Genomic DNA, 25,493 nt, shown 5'->3' on the forward strand with positions numbered 1-25,493 from the left:
TTTTCTGACAAAGGTTGTGGCTGAAACTTTAGTTGCGAGAGTGTGATTGTCTTTTCTAAGCACCTGTCTGCAGGTCAGTGATCACCATCACGGTGAGTTATTGCCTATTTCCATTAGTATTGATTCTCAGAGTATTCGCGCAAGTTATCTGTTGCATGGATTGATCACCATGGTCTCATTTCATCAACATTGTGTCTGTGACTCGTGAATACCTGTAGCTGGCCGCATGAGGGGACTTCCACGACAGGCCAAAACTGCAGGCCATTTCTGCAGGTATCTCTAACGGATCAGTAATGTGCAGGCTCTGCCGTCGGATCTAGCCTCACTGAACTGCTTGTTTATGTGTGGTGTAAAGCAGCGGATTTTCATGCTTTATCCATGGACCCAGGACTGCAGTGCTCCTCGGCAGGCCAGAGGCCACGGACAGTGGAATTCAGGAATTGTGACTGTCTCACAGGAAGTACATTGTACAGTGCAGCATTTTATAGACATTTTATTTATTGTACTACATTTTGGCACTTTGAAAGTATTTCATATATTAGAAAGTATGGGTGATAAGAAGTAGTAAATAGTGGCAGTCACTGTTAGTTAGTATGCTATGTACTCATTTAAAAAAAAAAAAGAAGAAGAAGAAAAAGAAAGAAATACTCTCAATATCTGTAAGAGGAATGACATTGATGGCAGGGAGGACACATCTGGGGCAGTTTGGCTGCCAGATTGCAAGTCTTTGTTTAGGTGACGCCACATTGAGCAACTTGCTTGTCGGGGATCATGAAATGATGAGGAGGACAACACAACACGCAGTCCATGAGTGGAGAAAATGTTGAATCTGGGCCCACTGCATGTTAGGCACACATTACCACTCAGCTAAGCAGGCGGACACACAATACCTCTAAAATAATAGACATAACATAGTGGGTAGTACCTGACAATAACAAACTTACTAGAACCAACATTTCACTAGCAGTTACCTATTGTGTTGGTTTACACAACTTTTTCCCACCTTATGCACTTCTTTCAAGGGGCCTACTTCTTTCTGGCTAAAGTGGTTATTTATGAAATAAGTGAAGCTATTTTAAATCTGTCTTGCTACTCCGAGGAAATGCGTATTTTTGTCACCATATGTCTTTTGTTTTATTGAAATAAAATAACATCAGTGGTCTTAATGAAACACGTGTACCATTTAACTTGCTTTCTCCGTCTAAAAACAGTTCATTACAAAATATCTTGATGTTACTACTTAAGATTTTTGCTCACACATTTGGAAATACATAAGTCCCTATTTTTATTTTATTTTTTTTTAACTCGTGGCAACCATGATGCATCTATGTAGTAGAAGGGAAAATGGAAAAAAAGCAGTCTTCATCAGCAAAGTCAAACCTAATCACTGCATTTTTAACAAAGCTGAAGTAACAAATACTTTCAACCTTCATATCCTGGCAACCACTTTCCTGACTGACACAGGGGTTGTGTTGATGAAACCATGAATCCGCTTCAAAACTCTGATCAAATGTATCCTGCCACTGTGAATGAGACTGACAAATTAATCAGTGAAATCAGAAATAAAAACAACACCTGAATTGCTGAAATATCCATCAGAATACTTAAGTTCTATTACAGCGTAGTGTTTGACCTTGTGCCCTTTGAAGCTACCTTCTGACACACTCCTTAGAAATTCTAAGGAGTTAATAGAGGTTTCACAAGTTCTCTGTTGACTTGCCACATCAAATTTAGATAAAACCTCAAGCTTTCAATGAATGACAACTTCCATAATCCTCATCAGGGGCTACGTGTGATGTGGAACTAACATTATTCTCATTTTTATTCCCAGAGGACAGAATTGCTAGCATACATCATCATAACACAAAGACGATAACAAATAACAACATTCATATGTGATGGTAATTACAATATGTATTCGTCTATCTTCCATACATCCTGGGAAATAATTTATGAAGAATGTGTGGAATCAGCAATATCGTGAACAAAACAGCATAACATTGAAAGGATGAAATGATAAATGACCCAAAAGAAGTGCTTGAGAAATTCATACAGAAGTTCAGTACAACTGGCACAAATGAAGTACATGGCTGGGCACCCAATTTGAATTTTAAACAATGGAAAAGCCAGGTTGGAATATCAACAACTACAAAAAGGATAGATTGCTACTCACTATAAATGATACATTGAGTTGCAAACAGGCACAATGGAAGGACGGTTACTCACTAAGCTTTTGGGCAAAGCCTTCTTCAGAAAAGAAGGGATATCATACGTGCATTCATGCAAGCAGGTACACCTCATGCAGACATGACTGCCGTCTCTGGCCACTTTAGCCAGGCTTAAACTGTTCTGTAGAATGAAAGCAGCAGTTGGAAGAAGGGCAGGGGCAGCAGTGTGCGGGTGGGGAACAGAAGAGTGCTGTCTGGTGGAGTGAGCACAAACTACTCTAGAAGGTGGCAGGGCAAGGCTCGGACAGTGTTGAGAGGCTACGGAGGAGGGAAGATTGGGGGGGGGGGGGACTGGAAGCAGAAAAGCAGAGGAGGAGAGAGGGGAGAAGAGGTTGTGTGTGTGTGTGTGTGTGTGTGTGTGTGTGTGTGTGAGTGAGTGAGTGAGTGAGTGAGTGAGTGAGAGAGAGATAGAGAGAGGAACAAGGGCGGGGGGCATGAATTGTAGTAAGTTACAGGGCAGAGGAGCAGAAACTATTTGGTGGAGGGTGTGGGGACAATAGAATCATACGATAACCTACTGTCCCCACACCCTCCACCCAGTGGTTTACTCTCTCTGTTTGCAGGATGTTCAGAAATTCCCATTACAAACTTTAGGACTTGAGGACATGCAGAGGTGAGTGAACATGTAATATTTTGAATAGGAACCCATGTGTGGAAACTTACCATTTCCATTCTGTGACGGTTTCAGTTCAGGTGGTTAACTCATCAACATCTGCTTGAGGAACTGAATTACGCATGATGCAGTACAGTTATCAGGCAACAATTTGAAAGGAAATGTAATGAAACATCCATTTATGCGAGGCAAATTTGTTTGTGTTAGCACTTAAACATTGTCTGTTTACATTATTCCAAAGCAAAAATGAACCCAGCATACTGTGTGTGTAGAACAGTACTGAAGCATTACAACAGCAGTTTGATATGGCGACCACGAATGTTGTTACAGATATTGTACCTACAAAGTGTGTTCCGGTATATTCTCTCCATCCCACTTGGTGTCTCTTCAATTTCAAGTGCAGCAACCAGAACTCGTGCAAGCAGATTTTCCTCTGGCTCAACAGGAGTCTTGTAAATTTAACTTCACGTACAACGTCACATCAGGTGACCTGATGTAGTACACGTCATCCTGTCTGCCCTATTGCATATCAGGACAAGCAACTCTTAATAGATACCTTCCATTGTAATGGATAATTTTCTGACCATTTGAAAATCACTGAAATTCTGCCGGTGAATAGGAAATGAATAATAGCTGACACAAAAAACTGCAGACTAATATCATTAACTTCAGAACTTGACAAATTTTTAGAGAAAGTAATATTAAATCAAGGCACATTTCATCAAACAGAATCTATTCAACAATCTACAGCATAGTTTTAAAAAACAAAAGTGTAAGGTAACACAGTAGCAAGTTCAATACTTGATATATTAAACAAGATAATAGACACCTTTCTGGTTATGAGTAAAACTTTTGATACTATTTTATTGCGTAAATTATAACATTGCAGGATGGGAGAAATAGCCTTGGAACAACATACCTCCTATTTAAAAGGCAGGAAACAGCACACTAAGCTAACTCATAAAAGGAATGGACAGTTGCTAAAAACTAACCTACAGGATACTTCATGTGGTGTGCCTAAAGGAAATATATTAGGGCCTTTTCTGTCCTTGTGTCTGTGAATGATTTAACAGAATCCCAAAACTGCTAAGTCATTAAGCTGTGTGGATAACATGTCCTTTGTCAGCTGGTGCAGTGATATGCAAACTACTGCCAACAGTAGTGAAATCAATTACGGCATTCTTTCAGCTTTATGTAAGATTCTTATAAATAAAGAGAAGACAGTGACAATGCAGTTCTTCCTTAGGTATAACCTAAGTATAAATATTACTCCATTTATGAGTAAGTGCTCAAGCACGTACAGTGCAAGCTGTTACTGATTTGTTTGACTGATGGGGCTGCTAAGTGCTATACCACCTACTGCACTCCCCTGACTTTAGCCCTCGTGAGTTCAACTCTATTTCTAAAGTGAAGGAAACACTTCATGGCATTCGCTTCAGAACTGCTACAAATTCGTCGGGCAATAGACCGCGCCGCTCGAACTGTCAACACAACTGGCATTGCTAAGAGTATCCTACTACTTCCACATCACTGGCAACGGGCTATACACAATGCTGGCGACTACTTTGAAGGTCATTAAAACTTTAAAACACGTATCTGTTTTGGACAAACTGTAAATAAATAGTTGTCACTATTAAAAGTTCCAACCCTCGTATGTCTTTACTAAATTGGGTCTCAGACTTCCTGGACCATGTTACCTTGAGGTAAATATATTCTGAATTGGAGATCTGGGATGGGGCACCAGCAGTCTATGCAGACAAGTTTTTCAGGCTACAAAAATGGCAGTAAGAGTGATAGCTGAGGTAAAAAAGACAGATCCTTGTAGAGGAATTTTCAGAAAACATAAAATAATTACCAACTACACTATGTACCTCATACATCCAGCTGAACATTATACAGTGAACAGTTGTGTACATAACTACATGGGGAAAGGAAAATTTTCACAGAATTAAGGGTAATAAAAAGGTTGCAGGCTGCAGTCCGGGTACAATAACTACCATATGTAATTAATAAGCTAGCTAATTTAAATATCTTAAAGAATAACCTGAAACATTTATTAATATAGAAATGCTCTTATTCAGCAGATGATTTCAAATTGTAATGTCGCCTTGTAAAGCTGTTTTAAGTGTGTAGCCATAAACTTGTCTTCGTTGTAGAAATCGGGCAATTTCTGATATTCACTGTTTATGTCAATGTATGCATTTTTCTTTACTGGTAAGAGCAATTAATACAACTTTGTATCGTGATGTATTTATGGACTAAAGCTATGAAAGCTTTTGAAAACTGAGTTTTTTGTGGAAAGCAAATGAATAAAAAGATAAATTGACTGATGTCTACTTCCATGATTTGCAGAGTTCATAACTGGTGTCACAATTACTGTTGTTTTTGCACAGTATCAATTTCAATTTCTTTCTTAGTAACAGAGTTATAGTAGTTTGAGAGATGAATCAGAATCCTTGTATGTTGAAATATAAACTTTTATCATGAGATTGCCCAGCCACTGTTGGTTTTTCAAAATTTCTGTGCATCACATTGCGTGTTCAACACAGAGATTAGCAAAAGTCTGTGTTGACTATGCCATGTAATTACTGCAATTTGATCTCTCAGGTGAGATTCATTGACAGGTTTTAACAATTTTTAATTTTTCCAGCTTGCTAGGAGGCAAGTCTCATTCCTTATTTGTTTAAGACTCTCCCTGTCTTATTCATTATTTGTTTAAGACTCTCCCTGTCTTATTCATTATGTAACCATGAAATTGAAGACATGGTACATATTGGTCCTCCTGGGTTGATTGAACAGTATCGCATCTTAGGTTTTAGACATAGCTTACATAATTTCACAGTTTGATGTCATCAGGTGGTTCATATTGTGAAAAAGACTGTTCTGGTGTTGAATATTAGGGTGTTGAGCACAGTTCTCTCCTGATCAGTATAATGATAGCAATGCCCACTGATATACAGATCCATTCACATCTGATTTCAGTACACAGAATGACCAAGCCGTCCAGTTGCTTTCCATTGAGCAAACATGAAAGGCAGTTTCCCATGCTTTTTCATCAGAAGGTTGGTTTGAACTCCAATGTGCTTTGCTAGGCATTCTCCTATTTGGGAGAAGGGGGTGTATGCACTTGCCTATGTCCAGCATTTTAATTGACTTAACCAAATCATTTACCAGGGAAACTACAGTTCAACATTGTCTGAAAACTGTAATGCAGCTTGGCAATTTACACACTGACAAATCATTGGCAGGGGTGAAATAAGTGACAAGTGACGGAAAAAGAATTTTTAGTCTGGCACTTACCTAATGAGCTACACATCTATGTACAAATATGGAAAAAAAAATGGATTCACTTTGGTTGTGAATGTGTCTGTTTAAAATAAGTAAGGGTACAGGAAGTGAGAGGCAGTCAAAGCTCAAGTCTAGTCTAGACCCCCAGTTATGTCTTTTCATCTCTTTCATTATATGATGTTTCTTTCTTTCTTTCTTTCTTAATTTCTCTTCCTTTTATTTCCTTTCCTTCACTTCAAAATTGAAATCAGTAGCCCCGTGTGAGTTATAGTTGTCTCTCTCTCTCTCTCTCTCTCTCTCTCTCTCTCTCTCTCTGTGTGTGTGTGTGTGTGTGTGTGTGTGTGTGTGTGTGTGCACATTTAAAAACTTGTATTTCATTAGTAAGTGTTAATGATATTGTTTATTTGTGAAGAATAAGTTTTATTTAAATTATTAAATTTTGGAAGATATTAGTTATGAGTTATATAACTAAATCTATTATTTTTGAAATAGGATGGACAGGGAAACTTGCAGTACCCCACTAACTGTTCATGGAACAGTTAGTCCAAAGTCACCTTCACGCTCCCTCACAGGAAGCCCAGTGGATGACAAGACCTCTGTGTTAACACCTGGTGACCGTGCTTCTCCGGAACCAAACTGTGCAATCTGTCTGGGAAAACTACAAAATAAATCCTTCACAAATAGTTGTTTGCACCAATACTGCTTCACGTGTCTACTGGAGTGGTCAAAGGTATTTATATTTACATTTCAGCAGGAATTTAAATTGGCACAGCTTAGGTGCTTTATTTACATATATTAATCTTAAGACCCCTTATGATTTGATTTGCGTTGAGAGATTATGAACTGGGCTTGGCTACTCTCGATCTACTGGCTGCTACTCAGAACTGTGCATTACAATTTCTTACTGCACTCTTATTTGCTTATTACTTTTAAGTTTGTAATTGAGCCAGGAACTCCACAGTAATAAGCCTTACTGAGGTGTACCCTATGTCTGAAATAGTGTGTGGCCGGCCGCGGTGGCCGTGCGGTTCTAGGCGCTCAGTCCGGAACCGCGTGACTGCTACGGTCGCAGGTTCGAATCCTGCCTCGGGCATGGACGTGTGTGATGTCCTTAGGTTAGTTAGGTTTAAGTAGTTCTAAGTTCTAGGGGACTGATGACCACAGATGTTAAGTCCCATTGTGCTCAGAGCCATTTGAACCGTTTTGAAATAGTGTGTATGTCTTCAAGTTGCGAGTCCTGTTACTCTTAAACTCTGAAATGCTGCCTCTTGAAATACTGCTCAGACAAGAGATGTAATTATTTTTTGACATGGATTACTTCATGTCTGCAGCATCTCTGTGCTGAAATCTGTAAACTTTTATCACATCCCAGCTTTCTATTAAAGGATAGAAACTATTTCTCCTGATAAGTTATGTCTACTGGTACAATCGACAATGTAAGGGAACACCATATTTACAATGAATGTTTATATATTCGACCTAATGGCCATTGTCATTGAGCCTTGGAGATGTGGTGTCCATTTGGCCAGTGTACATGCTCAAACAACCACTACTTCTGAACAGTTCACAGTTCTAAACCAGCCAATAACAAATACTTTCACTATTGCCAACATATTTTCGGTGGTTAAGTAGATTTTGGGTAATACGTTGATTTACCAGAAGTAATACATTATAGCGCATTATACCACAAATCTCCGCCCTTGAGTGAGTGGTGTCATCACACCTCTATTAAATAAATAACTAATTTGTTAGTTCTAAACACTCTTTAGCATTGTAAAATTAAAATAGTAACATTTTGTCTCTCTTTATTTTATCAACTTTAAAATTCTTAAACTGGAAGCTATTGGCGCATAGCATTTGTACGGAGTACCATTTTCGTATAATTCAACTTGAATTAAGTCTAAATGTATGACAAAGTCATAATGTGACATAATCAAAACCTATGTATACATTCTCACTTTATTTGTACCTAGGACTAACCACAAAGAGAGTTGGTAAACCAATTGCACATCTAATTTATACTTCAATTGTTTAGTTATATGAGGATAAGAAATCATTATTTAACTATGCTCATTGGATATCAAGTAAGTATCATTTCGTATTACTATTTTAATGTTGCATCCTGGAGCTACTTGTACGTGCACCACTGCTCTGGCAATCTTATGAAAACAGGATTAAACATCCAGATAATGTAACTATTTCTGCAATGGAAGCTATTGAATGAATGTTATGCCACCCTTTACCTCAATGATCCCTCCCTGGGAGGTACTTCACTGGTTGCACCATAGGATGAAGATATGTGCCAATCCTACAGAACAGACACCACTGGCTTCACCTCCTCAGGATCATGACATTTTTGTGAGTACTTGTGTGGTGAGCATGGGATCCCAAGCTGTTGCAGCATCTGCTTCCTTTCCTGTGGTGCAGTCTCTCATCTCTGGTTATCCTGCCTGCTCTTACTCTTTCTAATGTTGGCAGTCTTTGATGTTGATCTGGCTATTCCCTCGATTCTGCCTTTCTTTCTTGAAATATTTGTTCATTCACCACCTTTACACTGTAGGAATTTGTGGTCCCATTCTGAGTTTGACCTTCATTTTCCAAATTTTTCTGTTGTGTGGACCAACTGGGAAAGCATGCCTTAAGTAGCACATACTGCTTGTAGTGTTAAACATCATACGTGCACAATACCAGCTTAGGCTCTTATTTGCACTTCAAAGCCAACCCAGTGGCTAATCCGACATGGTGGGGTTGTTATGTACCCTTTTGGTTGAGTCTCTTGTCAACACCGTGATTGCACTGCTGATGCTTGAACTGCTACCTCCTTATGTATACCAAGAAGTAGATGACCTTCTTCCCAGAGCACCAGGACTCCCGGTTAGTAGGTGGCATCGGGCCAGTCGTTTCTCACATATAATGTATTAAATACACCAGAACTGACTGTTATGATCTGGCCATCTCATCAGACAGGTATAGAAATTTCAGTGCGAATAATTATAACTCTACTGCTTTTCTTGTCATGGTTACCCCGTGGGAAGAGGAACAAGCCAGCTATCTAGGAGCAAAACAGTTAACACAATACTTGGTTTATACTTGAATTGATGGGGATACTTTCACTGTGACAAAGCCTTTATTTTTTGTGGAACATATTGAAGGCAAATTAGGAGAAGTTGAGTCACTAGCCCTGCAGTGCTTCTAATGTTTACAATTTGGTCATATGTCCTTCCACTGCATGGTGGACCCAAAATGCAGTTACTGTCGATGATGACTCTACCAAGATAGTCCTTGTGAGTTCAATCACCTCTGTGTATCAGTTGCATGGAACGTCATCATCCTCATCCACTGGTTCGTCCGGTATTTAAGAAAGAAAAGAAAATAGAGAAATATAAATTTATTGATCGCCTATTGTATACTGAGTCAAATAAAAAATACAAATGCTTACATTCTGCTGATATGATGTCCAATTACGCGAAAGCCACACCCATCTCTGCCACTGTGTCAATTTTTTCAAAATGTATGAAGAAACTGCTGAACTACCTTTGTCCTACCGCCATGACTTTCTCGTCAGCAGATATGCATGCCATTTGTCATGCGTGGCTACCCATCTGATGCCTCCTCCTTCAATGATTCCTTTGATCGCAAGTATGGGATGCGTCCTTCTTCTCTGTTACCACCTGGAGTTCACTTTCGGCTCTTGCTCTGGCAGCTTAACTTCACACTCTCTGCTACTTTCCCAGTGGGCATGAACTCTTCACCACCTTGGCTTCATGTGGTGGCATGTTTTAACCTTGGCCTTCATTCGCTTCCTAAGGACTCAACTCCTGCCTTGCTCTATCACCTTCAGTTTCAAGATCTGTACACGAAATGTCATGATAGTACCTTTGCGTACACTGATGGTTCTTGGACTGACTGTGGTGCTGGGTGTGCCTATGTCATTGATATCAATGTCTTTCGGTATCGGCTTCTGGGACACTGCTCAGTATTTACAGCAGAGCTCTTCACCCTGTATCAAGCCACGCAGTACATCCGACAACACAGGCTTTTCAATTGCGTCATCTGCTCCTTCTTTCTCAGTGCCTTTCAAAGCCTCTTTGTGCTGTACATCATCCATCCCTTAATGCAGCAGGTCCAGGAAAGCTGTCACTTGCTCACTCTGGATGGAGCCACTGTGGTGTTTATGTGGGCTTCTAGTCATGTGGGTCCAACAGGAAATGAGCCTACTGAGGCTGCTGCCAAGGCTGCAGTCCTCGTACCTCAGCCCACTAGTTCTTACAGTCCCTCCGATGATATCTGTGTTGCTGTCTGTCAGCAGGTAGTGTCACTTTGGCATCACCATGGTCCTCCCTTTATGAGAACAAGTTCCTGGTTATTAAGCCTCTTCCAGTGGCTTGGATGACCTCCTCTCAGCCTCTTCACCAAGAGGAGACCATTTTTAACTAGGTTGCGTATCAGGCACTGTCCTTGTAGCCATCACCATTTGCTCCCCCACCACTTTGTGTTCATTGCCCTCAACCTTTAATGGTCCGCCATTTCCTGACAAAATGCCATTTTTTAATCACTTCTGTTCTCATTTGTGTTTGCCGTCTGAGTTATTGGCCATTTTAGTGAACGGTGCGTAGCCTGTCGCCCATGTTTTAATTTTATCCGTCGTAGGAATAGGGTGAAGGACATTTAAGCTGTAGTTTTAACCTTTGTTTCTCTATGCCGTATTTTATAGACCTTTCTCCGCGTCCCTGTTTTTAGCTGTCTTCTCTTCCATCGATTGGGATTGACGTCATTTTTAACTCCTCTCATTGTCTTGGTGTTGTTCTGCAGTCTTGATGTGGGTGCATATGAGTCTAGTTGTTTTTGTGCTCCAAAAAACAAAACAAACGAAAAGTCAAAGGACGTGAAGTTATACTTCCTAGCCAGTATGCCTTGATATCTGAAGATGTGAGAAGAAAGCTTCTATCTTACCAAAGTCTATTACGTAGATTACTCCTTTTTCACCAACTATGCAGAGGAAAGTTTGTGACTTTATGACCCCATTAGACCCAGAAGAGCTGCAAGGAATGAGCCAACAGTTATGGACCAGATGGCAATACACTACCATCCAAACAGTATTACTTACTTCAAGTACACTTACTGAAGTGTGGTAAAAAATACCAAGATGTCAGAGAAAGATTTCTGGAAAAGTTTGCTTCCCAAAACTATAAAAATTAAGACTGAAAATCAAGAAAGCTAAAAGGGTTCATTGTCAACAACTTAAGCCATTATTCCTAAGGATTAGCATTGCTGTTATGACAACATCCCATGCGAATGCTCACGATCTTGGACGTTACTGTTTCAACAGTAACTGTGCGGTGTAGTTCTTTGTTCAGCAGTTTGTTCTTGAAGTAATCTACGGTCATTACCAGATGTATGTGAACCATGTTTATGTTTGAAGTTTTTTCCATGAAGTATTTCAATAAAGTCTTCCCAAAATGATGTTACTGTTTTCTTAGCACCAAAAACAACATAAAAGTGATAAGTGATACGGGAGACTGACAAGCAAATACCGCGTAAGTAACATTCCTGATCCATAAATCCCTCATATCAGCAATAATTAAGCTTTCTAAAGAGTATTTTCTTTGTTTCACTTTTTGTTACAATGCAGAACATCATTGTAGTGCAAAAATGCAAATTTCATGTTGTTGTGAAATGTATCAGGTATTCTAGACGGTTCTCCTGTAAAATTCATATTTTGCTACTTACGTGATATTACTTCTTCACCGATGATTTGCAGCATGAACATACCTCCAGGCATGCCACTGACTTACCTTGAGTTGACCATCTTAATCCCACAGATTTCCCCCTCCCACTCCCACCATTACTGCCCCCCCCCCCCCCCCCCATCCTACTTCTATGTGGGGATTTCAGTTTTCACCATCCCTTGTGATGAAGCACCACTTCATTGGTAGTGGCCTTTAGATTGATTAGCTTCTTACCGATCATGATAAGTCTCTTCTCAGTGGTGGTTCCCCTGTCTAGTTCAGTGCTGTCCACAGCACCTTTTCAGCTGTTTACCTAATGATCACTTCCCACCGTCTCTCAGATTCGCTGCATTGCTCAGTGCATGATGGTCTGTGTGACTGAGACCATTCTCCTGAGATTGTCACTTGCTTTCCACTGCCAGATGGATTGAGTGCCTCAAAGAGCCAGTTGGCAGTTGCATGTCGCTGCTGTTACATCCCCCCCCCCCCCCCCCCCCAACCCTCCCCATCGGACAGCATCAGTCAAGTTGTGCAAGACATTTCTGATGCAATCACCCATATCACTGGAATTGCTATTCCTCTTCCTGCAGTTTCCCTTCTCCACCAACTGTTGCCATGGTGGCTCAAAGATGTTGCAGTAGCTGTTAAGGAGCGCCAAAGAGCTCTGCAATATTTCGGGCAACATCCTTCTCAGGCTAGCCTTTCCACTTTCAAGTGACTTCATGCTAAGACCCACTGCCTAATTGAACACAGTAAGAAGGAATGTCAGGAGCACTGGTCTCATCCCTGGGAACGTAGGTCTTTGCATCCCAGATGTAAAGTAAACCTTATAATCTTCTAGGTCGCCACTGATATACAACTATTCCAAGTCTTATTCTTCAGGGTGATCTTTGCACTGTAGTTTTGATTCTTGCTTGAACACCGTGTGACCCACTTTGTGACAGCAGCATCTTACCTTTCTACTGCAGAAACAAGAAATTAAAGACATCTCCAATCTCCCACCCCACCTGCACCAAGCCGAATCAGATAATGAACCTTTCACTGACTGGGAACCACTTAAGCTCTGTGCCTCTTCTCATGATAAGGTCCCAGGCCCTGACTGAATTTATAATCAGATGATACAACACCTAAATGTAGCTCAAAGGTAGTGTCTACTCAGGGTCTTTGGCCATATTTGGCTCCGAGGTATCTTCCTTTTGCAATTGTGGTATAGTATCGTTGTCCCAATCCGTAAGTCAGGCAAAAACCCAACATCTTTCGTTAGCTACCAACTGATTAGTGTCACCAACATACCCTGCAAACTGCTTAAAAAGATGATTGCCCGCAGATAAGGCTGTGTTCTCGAATCTTGGTGTCTTTTGTCCCCAATGTCAGTGTGGTTTCTAGGAGGGGCAATCCACAGATGACTATGTGGTCAGGTGGGAAACAGCAATATGACAGGCTTTTTCTTAATACCAACAGCTCAGGGCAAATGATGCAGCTTGGTGCCACAACATTTTATTTACCTTTCATGACGGGGGCTTTTGATGCTCCCAACTGATTTTTGTGTGCGAGTTTTTATCCACCACTAGTTGTTCCAGGTGAGAGTCGGCTTGTCACTCAGTTCTCTGTGGATCCAAGAGAAGGGTGTCGTATACAGCTCTAAACTAGGCATCACACTCTTCCTCGTAGCCACCAATGAGCTGGCGATCTCTGTCAGACCACTGGTCGTCCTGCACTGTATGTTGCTGACTTTTGCGTTTGGCGTAATTCCCACTCACTGCCCTCAGCTGAACGCCAGCTCCAATGTGCTGTCTGCAGGGCCTCTACTTGGACACTTTCCTGTAGTGACTAACTCTCATGCGACAAAGCTGGTCATGTGTTTCAGTCATAGTACCGCAATACATTCTGACACAAAACTCTACATTGGTACCTAGTGCATGGACTTTGTTGCACAGTCCCATAGTCTCCTTTTGAAGGAAAGGAAGAAAAAAGCTGACTTGGCTGCCTCATATTCACCAAGTAAAGACTAGCTGCATGTGGAAGCTTAACACTGTCCGCTTCCTATCCCCAGTCTCATGGGGTGCAGAGTGTGTTACTCTTCTCCATGTTTTCAAAGTTGTCTTGTCCTGACTGGACTGTGGTTGCCAGGTTTATGGCTTGGCAGTGCCTTCTGGACTAGTCCCGCAGACAGTCTTCTTGCCAAAGCAGGAATCGTCCCTCTTCAGTTCTAACGATACCAGCTATTGGTCTCTAAGCAATTCAACAGTCCTCTGATCATTCAATTATATCTTTTTTTTTTTTTTTTTTTACGGAGGTTGCTGACATCCTAATACCAGCTCTCAGGTGACATTACTAGTTGGAGTGCATGTTGCAGCCCTCTGCAGGATCTCTGCCTCTCCTCTGTGGATTGATGTGCTCTCCATGTTCTGTTGTGCCCCCCCCCCCCCCCCCCCCTCTTACCTGCTGCCCTTGTTTGGTGCCCAAGTCCTGAATTAGGACAGACCTATTTCATGGTCCTTAGGTCTGTTGCACCCGTGATATTTTGGCATGTGTTACATTCATTTCATTCTTCAGGAGTGCTACACCGACAGCTCTAAAACCATGCGTAAGATGAGATATGCTTTTACATCCATTGCAGATCAGGAACACCATACCGTGAGCATGTACAGTTTTATAGTTGTTGTGGTGGAGATGATAGCTGTTAGCAGAGCCCTTCACTTTATAAACAGGCCTCCCTTACCATGTTGTAATATGTAGTCACTCAGTGAGCAGTGTTCGGGACTTCGACTGATGTTACTCTTGTCATGCTGTGTCCTCTGCTATTTGTGACCCCCTCACTGACCTTAATCATGCTGGTTGCTCGATTGTCTTTTTCTGGGTCCCAAGTGATGTGGATATCCCAGGGAAGGAAATGGCCAAATGTTTGGCTAGAGGAATGATTACTTGAACCCCCCCCCCCTCCCCCCATTCACTTTGACAATCCTAGATATTGATTTGCGGCTGCAAATATGACCTCTACTCACCTAAAGATGGAGTGATATCCCCTTTCGTTCCTCTTGGAAGGATTCCACCATCCTATGTCACCACTGCATTCATCATACCAGGCTAATCCATAGTTTTATTTTGTGTAACAAGCAACTCCCATTTTGCAGGTATGGAGCCTTACAGACTGGTCATATACCGGTGGAATGCCCCTCCTTTTGGCCCCCCATGCTAAGCGTGGCCTTCCAAACTCTCTGCCTCCAATAATGGCAGATGATTCTTATGACAGTTGAATTGGTTCTGTATTTTCTCTTGAAAGTGGTTTTTATGCTCAGATATAATGTTTTAAACTCCTTTGAGAGCAGGGTCAGTGTGGTTGGGGTTGCACTGATTCGTACCGGTCCAATCCATGTACTTTAACTTCTGCTTCAGATATTTCTCAGCTCCGGTATCAGTATCCATTCAGTGCCTTGATTTTTCCAGTCCTGTGTACTTAGATAATTCAGTCAAATTTCTGGAAGACATCACCAACTCCAGATGAACTATCTCTTGGCCGAAGATTTGATGACCTTCCTTTTTAGTCCCTTAACCTGCTAACCAACCACAGAAGTATCATCAGTCCTTTCCAAAGACCTCACCTTTTGCCACAGCCCCAAATTCAGTGATGCTGGACGTGTTAGAGACTGCCTGCAGTGCCTGTCCTCTGCTCAACTCCTCTTCTATATGTTTTCTATAGTAAAATGCTCCCTGTTTGGGAAAAAAATGTTTCTTTTCCGTGAAATCATCATATTTCTTCTTTCAGGGATATATGTAGACATAACTTTCTGGGAATAATTGTATTGCACTTGTTTTCTATTTGGGTACTAAGTTCAACTATGTTATGTTATATACCATTCAGTCACATTAATATGACCACTATCAGAAATCTGAATAACCACCTTTTGGCAAACCAACTACTGTAAGATGTGCAGGAAGAGTGTCAGTGTGGTCTTGGATGTAACTAACAGGGATTTAGACACATGCTGACTCCAGTGCCGTGGCCAGCTGTACTATCTTTGTTGTTGAGGTTCCGTGGTGAAAACAACCTAATCGAGATGGTTCCACAGATTCTGGGTTGGGTTTGAATCCAAGGAGTTTAGTGGTGAGGGGAGTACGGTAAACTCATCCTGGTGCAATTCAAACCATACACTTACAGTACGAAGCGATTGACACATTGTATTGTCCTGCTGGTAGATGCCATTGCGCTGAGGAAATACCAGCTGCAAATAGGTGTGGACATGATCCCCCAAGGATAAATGCATACTTGCGTTGATCCATTGTGCTTTCCAGAAGATGAGAGACTCTGGGAATATCACAAAAAAATATTCCCGAGATGATAACGCTCACTTTTCCAGCCAGAACTATTTTGATAGTTATTGCAAGATATTTGCTTTCAGAGCCATAAATGCCAATGACCACCTGTCCAGTGCAGCATATAGTTTGATTCCTCTTCCAAGGCCACCTGTCACCACTCAGTGGACATCCAGTTGCATCACTGGTGTGCAAATTCCAGCCTTCGTTGCCAATTAACAGCAGTCAGCATGGGTGCATGAACCAACTGCAGCAATGCTCCCTGAACTGTTGTTAAGGAGACACTATTGGTAGCGCCCTGATTCAACTGTGTGATCAGTTGCTCAGCAGTTGTACGTCTGTTCGCCGTACATGTCTCTGCTGCTGCCTTTTCCTCTGTCGCCTGTGGCACACCACAGTTGTCTCAGCAACAGTTTTTGATAGCACCATTTTGCCCTACAAGGTGTACTTCAACCATGATGGCATACAAACAATTTATAAACTTACCCATTTCAGAAATGCGTCCACCTTTGGCCCAAAGAGCAATGATTATGCCCTTTTGAATGTCAGATAATTTGCAGCATTTCCGCATTACGACAATGACTGCAATGCTTCTAGTGCTGTCACCTGCTGTCAGAGTGGAAGAACATTGACTCGTCAGTCCTGGCCTTCTAGACGAGTGTTTCTTTGCACCCTACATGAAAGCAGTGAGTTGGTCAAGGAGAGCATCACAGTTGCGTAGAAGATTGGTAGTTACGAGAATTTGTGCAGTACACCTGAATTTGAACTACTTTGTCTTCTCTTGTAATTCCATTGCATTAAAAAATAAAAATTAATTCTTCACTTTTGTATTCACTTGTTCCGTATTTAAGCTTCTTAAAAAGTAATTTCATTTCATTGAAGTATTTGCTGCTCAGTGTTTGAAGCACAGTGAAGAGAGGTGTCTGGGACTGTCATAGCCAGTCACAGCTCTTTCACCTGATCCAGCATCGTTACTTTCTGTTAAATAGCAACAGGTTCACCCAGTAGCAGCTAAATATTGAAAAGCTCCATTTAAAGTAAATTATCTGATAGTCTTATTTACCAGTTTGTATAGCATGACTAAGGATTGAGTTTTGTTTTCCCATTGAGTTTCTTTCATCCGTTTTCACTGACGCATTGAAAATAGTGCTGTTTTGTAGTTTAAATGTGGTGAACAGACAGATTTGAAAGATATGTTAGAAATGTTTCTATCAACAGAAAACAACAAATTAAAATTAATTTTTTGTCTACTTATGTTCTGAATTCTCTGCTTCAAGAATTGTTGCTGTTACACTACTGAAAATTAGCAAGTTCTCAGAAATTTTAGCAAACTCAGTTAACATTTTTAGCTGTCACAAAACAGTCACATGTATATAAACCTCTTCTCATTACAAATGAAAGAAAATGCTCTTTTGTACAGTTGTTATGTAAGATGAGCTTTTTATGATTGTCTTGACGTTTTAAGTTGCTGTGTTCATATATGCTGGCGATAGCGCAACAATAAATTTTATTCATTTATTACAATAAATGCAACTTATTCCTCCCATTTTTAGGGTACCATGTCTCAATGTATAAACACCAAACCGTTACAGGATTGCTTTTTTTGGTACATCTGTCTGTCTGTCTGTCAAGAACCCTTTCTCTCAGGAACAGGTTAACATATGATGTTCAGATGTATGTCGTGTATTAAGGTATGTGGTCCCTTAGAAGATGTAAGTGTCTTAAGCTTCTAAGTCAATGCATTCAAAAGATTCTGTCATTTATGTCACATATTTTGATACTTGCAAACTCACTCATCAAAGTGTACTTCCCCTGGTCTTAAGAATCATGAAATTCAGCAGGAACCAAGGTTTCATAGTACAAGTAAAGTAAAACAATCTGAAACGTATTGAATTGTAATTATATGACTTTAAAAAATATCTTTTGTCATTTGAACTACATTGTATCCATCATCCGGCAAAAGTGTTACAGTCGAACGTTACTGCTAGCAAACAAATAATGTAAGTTATACTCATGTTTCAGTAAGTAAATAAAAAATGTATTATTGATTTCTCTCTCTCTCTCTCTCTCTCTCTCTCTCTCTCTCTCTCTCTAACTGAAGTTGCCTGCTTGCTTCTTTTTTTATGTCTGGGGGAATACCGTAGAGATTTTGACACAGTCTTGGAATTCCTGAGGCCAATATCATTGAGATCCTCAATTCCCAAGATGAATTATATATAGTGTTGTAAAAGTCCCGGGAATTTAAAATGGAAGAAATATTCCCAGGGAATATTGCTGGCAATATTCCCAGGGAATATTGCTGGCAATATTCCCAAAATTCATAAATTCCTGGTAATTTATGATTAATTAGCAAGATAGCTCAAAAAACCTTTAATTAATAGGTAAAAGCAGTAATTGTATGGTTAAATCAAACTCAAAAACTGAAATATAGTTTAAGTTAAAATTATAATTATGTAAAATTCGGAAATTTATAATTTTAGAAATGAAATCGCTCAAATTAATAGGTCATTGTGGTAATTGTGTGATAAAAAAAATACAAACACTTTTATGTGTTCAAAAAAAAATATTATAATGTAGTAAAAACATTAAAAAAATAGGAATGTAAAATGTTATAAAAATCAAATAAAAACTATTAAAAGGCAAAAGGTTTAGTACAGCATCTTTACATTTCATATTCAGTCTTTTTTAAGTCACTATCACTCTCAATGTCCATTATATCATCTGGATCCTTTTCTTCTTCTGCATTTCCAAATCCAAAAAAATCATCATCATTGTTGTAGTTACTTGATTCGATCTCATCTTCTTCAATCTCGAGGATTTATTTGTCTTCTTCCTGTCCTCAGAAGGAAGATGGTTCCTTTTCTTGAAATGCAACCAAGAAAGTGTACTAAATGTACACTCTGGCAGCCGAAGCTACTTGTGGCCCCAATGTTCTTATGGCTACATCTGCCAAGTCACAAGTACCTCCCAACCCCCTCCACCATGCCAGACGCATGATAATTTTATCCTTATCATCCATCCCATCCCAAAGAAACTTTCTTGAGAATAAGCCTTCCTTGTCTCTGTAGTTACCTAAACTTTCTCTTACCTTTAAGACGTCCAAACCCATATGCTGAGCACAATCACGAACAAAACCTATGGCGCCTAGCAGTTCTGTAGGGTCGAGCAAACGTCCCTGCATTTTAGGATCCAGCATAAATGCTGCGAGATGGATTGGTCCAGTGCTAAAATTTTTTCTCTCGGTTATCTTCTCCATGACTGTCTTTTCTTTGGATTTTTGCATGGGTCATGTTGGTAAGTTTTCTTCCATACTTTTCTCTAGTTTATTTAATTTCCTGACCACTCTTATGTATTTGTGGGTCATTTGATTCAGTGGTTGTGATAAGATCAACAATTGGTTTCAGCAGATTTATCATTTTTTCTATTCTAACCCAAAACACAGCGTCGTCTAGTAGTTTCCTTTTAATAGATGGGTCTAGATCAGCCATTTCATTGATGGCTAATGTTTTGAAAACCACTTTGTTCGATTGCAAGCTCTCCAAACAAAAAAGGTGGCTGCCCCATCTGGTCTGCCCAGGCAACTTCAGATATATTCAATCTTCAATCCTTTTCTCAGAAGAAATTTCATCGAATGAAGCTTTCAGTAGGTGACTGTTTTTGATAGTCTTTACTATAGTTATCACCTCTGCAAAGAACCTTTGAACGATCTGGAATCCTAAGATGTCAGCACACAGTAAATGGAGAAGGTGATACTTTTCTTTCAACAGTGTTAAGGCTGCCTTCATGTTCGGAGCATTGTCAGCAATAACCACCAAAAATTTATCAGGACCATACTTCTCGATGACAGATCTAATTATCTCTGCCAGGTATTCGGCATTATGTCTCTCGGTTTTTGTCATTTTGAAATCTACAAAAAAGGTTCTGGTTTTAAAACCACGAAATTAATTGTAGAATTGTTCCTGATATTACTCCAGCCATGGCATTGAAGATGTAAATTTTTTGTTTCCTGAATTATTTTTGTTATTTCTTCATTCATTTATGTATACTGAGGCTCAAGATAAGTTGTGGACATCGGGAATCTTGACGGTAACTTATATGCACATTTCAATTTTTGGAAAAAATCTATCCATGGTGGGTGCTCTACCGAAAACAACGGGGTTCAGCTTACAAAAGCCGCTTTAGCTAAGGATTGGTTCAGCATCTCGTGCATAAAAAAAATTATCGTCAGTGATAATGAACCATTTAATAAAGGCACAACAAAGAATAAAAACTATTAACTTGTGTCATCTAAAAAGTTATTATTGCTTTTGAGAAATGGGATAAACATAAAACTACTTATTACTTTATTCCCAATTCCAAGTAAAAATTATTAAAAAAAATAATCGATATATGACAGCTACACCTACAGTGTACAGAATTAAAATATTTCTAGTCTACAAAAATCAAACAATGGAAAATCTAGGATGGAATGTAACAAAATTAGAGAAGGAAAGTTGCTACTCACCGTATAGTGGAGATGCTGAGTCGCGATAGGCACAACAAAAAGATTCACACAATTATAGCTTTCGGCCATTAAGGCCTTTGTCAACAATAGACACACATACACACCCGCACACACACACACACTCACGCAAATGCAAGTTGCACACATGTCTGCAGTCTCAGACAACTGAAACCACAGTGCAAGTAGCAGCACCATTGCATGATGGGAAGGGTGACTGGGTGGGGGTAAGGAGGAGGCTGGGGCGGGGAGGAGGAGGGATAGTATGGTGGGGGTGGCGGACAGTGAAGTGCTGCAGTTTAGACGGAGGGCAGGAGAGAAGGTGTGGAGGGGGGAGGGGTAAGTAGCGGAAAGGAAAGAAATTAAAAGATTGGGTGTGGCGATGAAATGACAGCCGTGTAGTGCTGGAATGGGAATGGGGAGGAGACTGGATGGGTAAGGACAGCGACTAACGAAAGTTGAGGCCCAGATGGTTACGGGAATGTAGGATGTATTGCAGGGAAAGTTCCCACCTGTGCAATTCAGAAAAGCTGGTGTTGGTGGGAAGGATCTATATGGCACAGGCTGTGAAGCAGTAATTGAGATGAGGAAAGTCATGTTTGACAACGTGTTCAGCAACAGGGTGGTCCACTAGAAGAATGTTCAGATTTGGGTCTTGCCAAGGCTTTGGTGGAGGTGGTGTTGGTGACTTGAAAGGAGATGTAGCTGGTCTTAAACCAGTCAGTGTTGAAAAAAAAAGCATGACCTTGGATAGTCTGGCCTACATTTGAATGTACATCCACTGTCAATGGTTGATTGATACCCTTTGTGGTTGATGGTCTAGGTGTTGGTTTACTGACAGTGAGAATATGCTTCAATCCTGCAAGGAATTAGATACATTTTTTTATGTGCTTTTCCGTTTTAACTGAATTACCTTGCTTGTATTCTTGAGTACAGGGCTTATAAACAACACGTTTTGCTTTAATATTAAAGAAGTCTCAAACTGCCCCATTTTTTCTTGACCATTTTGCAACAAAGAATGAAAACACAACAATGAACAAAACAGGAAGCAGGCCTACTCAAAGTTATTTGATTCACTTGCCACTTAAATGTTACAATTTCACACTCTCATCTCACACAGAGTTCTAATGAAACTGGTTCTTTAACATGCAAACACAACTATCAACTGAAAAAAAAAAAAAAAAAAAACGGCTGTCTCTCTGAAAGCTGCAGTGATGCAGTTTTCAAGGGGGGAGGGAAAAACTCCATCTTTTGTCTTGTAAGAACTAAATTTCCCCATTACAGCTATTTGTAATTAAATTACCCTTAAGACCTAAACCATGGTTACAATCAACTTAATTAGCTTTTTTTATTTTAATACTTTTTTTAATTTTAATCATCCTACTTTCTATTTTAAATTATAAATAAAACATTTGGATAGGTTTTATGGTTAGGTTTATATGGATCTGGACTTAACCTGGTTGTTTGAACTAAACACATCTTTTCGTTTTCAATGTTTTAAGTATCAAAGAATTAGCCCTAGAACTGCCAAGTGTCGAAATTTATGACTCTTACTTTTTCTAGAACTGCCAACGTCGTCCAAACAAACAGGGTGAGGAAACTATAGTAGGTGGCAGTTTGCTATGTGAACATACTTAGAACATGAATGATTGTGGGACTGAGCCATGATCAGAATAAAGAGGTATTCCTATGGAGCATGATATGACAATGTAAGCCACTTTTTCGTGGACTACAAGAAATTAAAACTATGGTTTGAGGAATGAGGAGTAGCTGTTTTTATGAATTCAAGAAGATATCTGATATTGAGTGGTCAAAATATGTCAGTGACAAAATTTACGTACCAGAAGTCTTCTGCTTCAACCCCACATGAAACCTGTCATCCAACTATTTGTTCAGCAATGACATACACAATTAATTTTTTGAAAGATAGGTAACAGTTCCAAAGGCAATCAAGTTGGTCATCAGATGCTCATAATAATTTCTTGAAATCATTAAGGTACCTATTACTGAGTTCCATGTCAAAAAAATTGTATGGTCCTGATATACTATTTAGACCTCACTTCATAACCTACCATTGTCATTTCTTATGTTTTTCTTTTAGTTTATTTATTCTCTGACCAAAAATAACAACAAAAACTATACTCACAGCAGCACTACTTTCTTTGAGGGACACGTTCCTAGTTGCCTTTGTGCAATCAACTTATTTATATCTTTGTAGGTACTTCAAACAATGGAAAATCCAGGATGGAATAATGACAATATTATGAAAAACATAGATTGCTAATCGCCATATAGCAGAGATGTTGAGTCGCAGGTAGGCACAACAAGAAGACTGTAAAACACATAAGCTTTCGGCCAAAAAGGTATTCATCGGAATTAGCCAAAAAACACACACACAGCCACAGTCTATGGCCTCGGCAGCTAGAAACTGGTTATTTTGAGCAGTTTTAACAGTCAGATTGAAATGACGTGGAAAAAAAACTTAAATAATCGAAAACCAGTTTCTTCAGTGATAACTGCCATCCCTAGAGTAAAATTCAAGCTGAAAGATCTTGATGAAGCTACTAATTGCTCAGGTATCCAAATTCCTAGGAACCACAGAGAAAGATGTTTGTAGATGGACCAGACACACTATGTGTAGCAAAGGTCTCAACATATTCAGTTTGAAAGACTAACCCAATACCTACGCTACTGCCCAGTAACCAAGTGCACAAAAAAAAATATAGAACATGCCCTATCTTGTAGCATTAGGAACAAGACCGAACCCATAGTACTAGATAGAAATTGTCAGCTGCTTTTCTAATAATCCAGAGATCCACCATGAGCAGACAGTCAAAAGTATATTTGGATATCTAAAAGGTACCAAGAGTAGGAAGCTACTGTTCTCTAAACCAGAGGACTGCCACATAATAGACTACTGTGGTGCAAAATGAACTGAAAATTCCGTCATCACCTAAAGTGGGTGTGACATATGTTTAAATATCTAGGAACAGTGGTATCTGAAAATAGTAAGAAACAGTGAACAGTAATCATATAAAAAGCTGAAGCAAAATTTATATCCATTACCTCAGCATGTCAGGAAGCATTATGGCTGGGTCATCCATATATATTACTATGAAGTGTGTTGGTTCAGTCAGGGCATGTGGCTGGAAAAACTTTACAATAAAGACCCATTATTGTTGAATTTCTGAAGGAAAATGAAAAACAGGAACAAAAATTAGAAAGTATGGAATGATTTGCAGACCTTCCATTTTACATGGATTTTACTGCCCACAGTAAGGCATTGCAAGGTAAGAAGCAACTAATTTCTGATTTCATGAGGATCCATCTTAAAAATGCACTTAAAAACAACAACTGCTGACAAAAAGTAGTGTCCACTTTCCTAAGCTCATTGGCGTTACAGAAAACACGGATTTTGAAGACTTCATTGTGGCGTTGAGAAAATTACAAGAAAAGTTTTTTTAACCATTTTGATGACACTGCCAGTTTTTGAACTGTTTTTGAGACCATTTGCCATTTTAGTTAGGAGGGCCCTTTCGCATGTGCAAATGAAACTGATCGATCTGCAGTGTACTTTCTGTTTAAAAGACAAATCGTTCTACATTAAAACTGCGTAGGAGTTCTAAGCTGTTTTCCTTGGAAAGAGTTTGCAATTGTGATACAATGTTTCAATCAATATATACGCATGAAAAGCCTTTTTGAATAATGAAACAAATAAGTGACAACTATGTGGCTACCTGAGTGATGAAAATGTGCAAAATTGTGTGCAACTGTCCATATATGCTGACCGTTTGTATCAGATATAATCAGATATAAATTTTTATTAAACAATGGGTAATCCACTCCAGCAGTATACAGCCTTCTATTCCACATATGCACCAACAATCTTTTTACTTCCCTCGTTTCCCATTCCTCCCCTCTGTGTAACCTCCTTACTGCACGTAGCTGTCCTACCCTCTCCCCACCTTGCCCCTGTGTGCTCCCACAAGCAGCACTTTAGTATCCTCCACCACCACCCTGATATCCCTCCTCCTCCCCACCTGAGCCTCCTCCTTACCCCCACCACCCAGATAGCTTCTCTCGTGATGGGCTGTTGCTCACAGTCTGGCCCCAGCAGCCAGGGACAGTGGTCCTTTGTTTGTGTGTGTGTGTGTGTGTGTGGGGGGGGGGGGGCTAATTCAGAAAAAGGCCTTTTCACCGAAAGCTTACTTGTTCAGCTGTGTTTTTGTTGTACCTATCTCCATCTGAGTATTGTCATAAAGTTTTATTATGTATCCAGTACACCAAAAGTAATTAAATAATTATGAAAATATGTTTTGTAGAGAAACCTGAAATATGAAACCAAGTCACATCCTAACCATTCAGGTTCCTTGCAAGACTTGATTTCCATGTGGAGCTCTGTTTCTCCTCGTCCCCTATTCGCACATAGACATATGGTGTGACAGGGGAGAAATGTGCAATCGTGCAACAGTGATCTGTTAGCACACAAGAAGGGTGTGTGTGTGTGTGTGTGTGTGTGTGTGTGTGTGTGTGGGTGGGTGGGTGGGTGGGTGGGTGGGTGGGTGGGTGCGTGCGTGCGTGCACCCAGAATTCTTGGTCATCCCTGCTCTATGGCCTCAAAGGTTAATCAGCAAAATATCTCCACACCCCAAGAAGGATCCTATTAAACTATTGTGTGACAAGACAATCACTGACATGTCTGACTACTAACTACAAGAGTTGAATAAATACTTTCTTGCAGTGAACACATGGTGTGTCATGGGGGCGATCACTCTGTTTTTAAATAATTGAAAAGCCACGATCGCTTCAATCGTTTATTA

The 25,493-nt window shown here is 40.0% G+C and overlaps 1 protein-coding gene across 3 annotated transcripts in view; it reads left to right on the plus strand.

The window, feature by feature from the left end:
- The window catches only part of LOC126262425 (E3 ubiquitin-protein ligase Topors), an 82,295-nt gene that overhangs the window by 8,684 nt on the left and 48,118 nt on the right, over positions 1 to 25,493 (plus strand). For all 3 annotated transcript variants that reach the window (XM_049959062.1, XM_049959061.1, XM_049959063.1), the window contains exon 3: positions 6,622 to 6,859. In XM_049959062.1, coding sequence (XP_049815019.1) covers positions 6,623 to 6,859 — 237 coding nt within the window. In that variant the 5' untranslated portion in view covers position 6,622. The remainder of the gene's footprint in view (positions 1 to 6,621; positions 6,860 to 25,493) is intronic.

Source organism: Schistocerca nitens, chromosome 6 (assembly GCF_023898315.1).
Source record: "Schistocerca nitens isolate TAMUIC-IGC-003100 chromosome 6, iqSchNite1.1, whole genome shotgun sequence".
Classification (NCBI taxonomy): domain Eukaryota; kingdom Metazoa; phylum Arthropoda; class Insecta; order Orthoptera; family Acrididae; genus Schistocerca; species Schistocerca nitens.